Source organism: Physella acuta, unplaced genomic scaffold (genome assembly GCF_028476545.2).
Source record: "Physella acuta isolate Inbredline_101_S28 unplaced genomic scaffold, ASM2847654v3 ptg000774l, whole genome shotgun sequence".
Classification (NCBI taxonomy): domain Eukaryota; kingdom Metazoa; phylum Mollusca; class Gastropoda; family Physidae; genus Physella; species Physella acuta.
The window spans coordinates 557,092-562,130 of record NW_026732292.1 but is presented as its reverse complement, the minus strand read 5'-3'; the positions used below and the strand labels follow the sequence as shown (position 1 = coordinate 562,130).

General features: G+C 33.9%; 1 protein-coding gene across 2 annotated transcripts; it reads left to right on the top strand.

The window, feature by feature from the left end:
• Positions 1–316: 316 nt before the first annotated feature.
• On the top strand, positions 317–2,568 carry LOC131950649 (kelch-like protein 40). 2 transcript variants are annotated; one of them, XM_059312861.1, is made up of 2 exons: positions 317–446; positions 859–2,568. In XM_059312861.1, exons 1-2 carry the CDS (start codon positions 433–435, stop codon positions 2,039–2,041), a joined length of 1,197 nt encoding a protein of 398 aa, XP_059168844.1. In that variant the 5' UTR covers positions 317–432; the 3' UTR covers positions 2,042–2,568. The 2 variants fall into 2 exon arrangements, with proteins under 2 accessions (XP_059168844.1, XP_059168845.1); XM_059312862.1 differs by having other exon boundaries at positions 346–394.
• The last annotated feature ends 2,471 nt before the right edge of the window (positions 2,569–5,039 follow it).

Sequence of the window (5,039 nt, the reverse complement as noted above, 5' to 3'; positions counted from 1 at the left end):
TAATTTAAATAGTAGTCTATAATTTATTTTCTACTTTTTAGTGCATTATTACATAAAAGCTTGTTATTAAAACGTTTTTTATGAATTTTTTTATTTATTGTAGTTCTGTTTGCTAAATACAACAAAGCCAGTCATAGCATTTTACACACCTTGTGCTGTACTGAAACAAGTTTGCGCTGTAATAATACCAATCGGGGATTCCCAATACAGCGCCATTATGTTTCGGTGCAATCATATTTGACCGTGTTCGTTGTTATCACTGGCTACACAACGAAAGGTAATATTTAATTCGCTTAAATTTAGTTGCTTTCAGAAGTTTGTATAAGACGTTGGAGCGATAAGACATCGTGAATGCGTACAGAAACGATACAATCAATGTGTTAATAAGGGTTTGGTAAAAGTTTGTGTCGTTGAGCATAAAAGCTACGACAAATGTTTCCGTCTAGGTTGGCTAAACGTTTGCATTAAAATAAAATAAAACAAAAAGCACATCAAAATTAAAGTTTCATACAAATTCAATTTTGAGTTTCACTACAATCTGAATAGTTTTCCCCTTAAGCTAACATTTTATGTGTAAACTTACAAATTCTCATAATGCGTTAAAGATCATTAAATATATAGACCTCTGCTAAAAAACAAACAGAAAACAAATGTCATTTTAGTGTTTAACTCAAATTTTTGTCTAACTTCAAATAACAATCACACATATTTGCGGTTATTGTATGTACTTTAGATATACAGTTAATTTAAGTCTCTAAACTGTAATTATTTTACATTTTAACCATGCCTAACTGCAAATTATGTTATTTAATATTGTTAAATATAATAAAAACATTTAACCCTCTAATTTTATTTTAGACAGCAAACATCCAACACAGAAATGTCTGATCCCGAGCATAGGGTCGACAACATACACGTAGCTACGGAAGTTTTCAAATGTTTTGAAAAACACAAGGACAATTTTACTGACTTTACCGTCAACGTTGGTGACAACAAGTTCAACTGTCACAAGTTTGTCCTAAGTTCCTGCTCTGGTTTCTTTGAGGCTCTCATGAGGACAGATATGAGAGAAAAATCTGAATCAAGCTGTACCATAGAGGGGATCTCACCAGAAATATTTGGTCTCATACTTGATGTTATTTACAAAGGGTCGGAAGTTTTAGACGAGGAAAACATGCTTGAAATGTGGCACGCATCCAATCAACTGCAGATCAAATTTTTGATTGTGGATTGTGAAAACTTCGTGAAGGAGAGAGTAAATTTAGGAAACTACTGGGAAATATTTACCGATGCCAAGCTGTTGGATTCTATCGACGTTACAACTAGAGTAAAAGAGTTTATGGTGAACAATTTTTCGGAGATTTTAGAGTCAAACGTCTTCATGCAACTTACTTTGGATGACTTAAAATTCATTTTAAACCACAATAACTTCTTGTTCGAAACCGATTTTTCCGTGCAATCAGTTTTAAAATGGACATGTTCAGATGATTCCTATCTGGCGGCTACACCAAAGAAATGTTTAAGCACGACAGATATGGTCAAGACAATATTTGATCGGCTAAAACCGTCTCGTAGCGCGGTTGACGTGGTGACATTGGACCAGGACAACATCACACTCCGCAGGTCACACCTTGGTGAGCTGCTGACCGTACTTCCTCTCCAAGACACAACTAACGCTTGCCTGGCAAAACTTATGAACAACCGATTTGTCTTGTCAAATTTCGATGCCATAACTCTTGTGAACCAGATCGCCGCTACAAGATTCGATGCCGGAGAAACGAAAAGTTTCATTGAAAAAACAAACAAAACTTTTACAAACGGCTTTATATTCAACTCAGATTCGACACAATCTACAGACAACAAACCTTCTAAAACTACACGCCAACGTGTAGGCAAATATTGCCTCTATGGAGCTGCACTTGTGATTGCCTGTATGATGGCCATTGTTATTTACATGATTATCACGTCTGATTTTCCTACCAGCTGTGTGTTTTTACAACGGTCTGCAGTCAAATACAACCAAAAAATCATTCCACAATAGAACAATTGTTTTTTTACAGAACTGCTAATTACTTTAATGCCATTCTTCACCAACGGTGTCATTGGTCCCATTACGTCAGTTCATTACAAAAAATTTGTTGGTGTTTCGTTGAATAGGTAACAAACGTCTGCACCATAAGCTTTCATTATAGATTGACAATCATGTGTAAACATAAATACATTTCTTTTTAAGAAACATTCATTTAACAATCAAACCTATTGAAATATTCATTTTCTTATAACATATAATTTAAGTACACGTTGATTTACAAAGAAGTCGAGACATTTTGAATGATCTATATCATTACATGTATAAGTGAAAGTTGATCTATATCATCAACTGTATGATTGCATGACTCATGTAACATCAAATATAAATCAACACCGAAGAGTAAGTGTATGTGTATAAGATGTATCATCGAACACATGCATGCTGGGAATATATGACATTCTGTGGTTGTTTTATGAGTTTATACTAATGCTTTATTTTGTATGAGTAATCTACTAATAAACAGGTTTTAAACAATGTTGAATGTTTTACTCATATTAAGAATGTAGTTTACGACCTATCTTGAAAACATCGCCTACAAATAGATTTGTAGTATTTATTAAGCTGAGCTAGTTTCTTTAAATTTATAAAAAAGTTAACGTTATGAGCACTTCAGGTCTTAAGGTGGTAGTCTTAGTTTTATTTTACTTTACAATTGATGCAATAGTTTGCTCGTAATGTGCAGAGTTTTTGTTCCAGGCATCTGTTCGGGGGGGCAAAGCCCCCCCGAAAATTTTTTACCGTCCCCCCCCCCCCCCCGAACGAAATGAAATTTATATAATCTATATAGAAAATATATACTTTTAACAGTGTCCGCCCCCCCCCCCCCCCCATAGAAAGTTTATCGCCCCCCCCCCCCGAAGATTTCAAGTGCCCCCGGAGAAAAAAGTCTGGAAGAAACACTGGTAATGTGTTCAAAAGATAACACATTTACAGCATGTTATATGTATATTGCAATAGAAAAACAAAACACTTTGAAATACGATTTTTAGTAAATTAGGATATGCGTGTTACAATTTTTCAAATTTATTTACTTTAATTGTTAATAAACAGGAACGGTTGCGGTAAGATAGGGTAGATTAGGAGAAGTTAGTAAGGTTATTATAATAAAGTTTAGGTCTGGTGAGGTAAAGTGAGTATGCTCTAGTTAGGTTAAGTAAGGTAAGTATAATAAAGTTTAGGTCTGGTGAGGTAAAGTGAGTATGCTCTAGTTAGGTTAAGTAAGGTAAGTATAATAAAGTTTAGGTCTGGTGAGTTTAAGTGAGTATGCTCTAGTTAGGTTATGTAAGGTAAGTATAATAAAGTTTAGGTCTGGTGAGTTTAAGTGAGTATGCTCTAGTTAGGTTAAGTAAGGTAAGTATAATCAAGTTTAGGTCGGGTGAGTTTAAGTGAGTACGTTCTAGTCAGGTTATGTAACGTTATCAGAGGTGAGGTGAGGTTGGATAAGACTGAGGCATGACCTTTGATCCCACGACAACTTGTAGATTATCACAACTATAGAGATATCTAGTCAGATCAGTGTCAGATGCACTTTTTTGTGCGTACTTTTCCCGTTGCGCATCTTTCCAGTCGCCTACATTTACATGTTCATGTATTACAATGGTATAGTTATACTTTTTAAAATTCGAGCCAAGCAAGTTTCATTTCGGTATTCCTATTCAGATGTATTTAGGTTTTCGTACTACACTTTGAATGAATTGTACCCATTTAGCAAAAGGGTGTTGTTTAGTTATTGCAGTCGTTTGTTACACGAAAATACGAAACGCTGTATTAAACTTGAGATGTATTGTAAGACGGTTGTAGTATAATAATATTGTAACATCGGCGATTCCCAATAAAGCGCCCGTGTTTTCGGTGCAATCTTAGTTAAACATAACTATTGTTATTTCTGGCGGTAAACTAAAAAAAAAGAAAACAAAAACGAATGTCATTTTAGACTCGAAATGCTTCAGTAAAAGTGCTCTCTGAAAGGTATAACAATAATGATATTTTCATTGCACACTCATAAGGACAAATAATTTTGTTAAGAAGATTTGAGTAAAAAACGTGTGTAATTTATAAAAAATCATAATAATAATTGATGATAGATGTCTATAGATCTAAATCTATCCTTAAGACTTAAGTTACTGGGCTTATTTTTCTCGAATGCCACATCAAATACTTTAACAGTTGAGAATTATTACAACATCGTGCTTCAAACAGTGTAATCGATAATTTTTTGTTGACCAAATATTTAAGGAATTTAAATTTTTAGCGTTTTCTGTAACAGAACTAAAAAACAGATATGTATAAACCGGGAGTGATCTCCCCTAAACTTTCTCGAATATTCTTATATAAAACAACAGCGGATGGGAACTCGGGATATAGTTACGATTTTTAATCCATTTTAAATACATACACTTTTTAAAATAAAATAGAATCTCATAGAAAAAATTATTGCACACCAAGCGAACGCCGAATAAAGATGTTCATAATGGTGCGCAATATTATTAGTACTTTATAAATCTAGATGCGTTTTTGAGAAATCGGAAATAGCGTAAATTAGTACTTCCCGTCAACGGAAATTACTCAAAATCTAACAGACGGTAGAGAATTAGATTTTTTACTTACAGGTGAAATTTCATTTATCTATCTGAAATAGTGCTCAAGTTATAGGCTTTTGAAAAATTCAAAGTAGAAAAAGTACCACTTCCGGTTATCGGAAATCGCTCAAAATATGATACGGATCTACGATTTTGATAAAATACTTATATATGAAATTTCATCAACCTAGCTGTAACGGTACTCAAATAATCGTGTTTACACACACACACACACACACACACACACACAGACACACACACACACATACGGACAAGATTGCAAAATTATGTTTTTCCGTATCAGTGAGGTGTAAAACGTCGAGATTTGTAAAAATCTCGATTTTTTTTTTTGCACGATTACAATACTT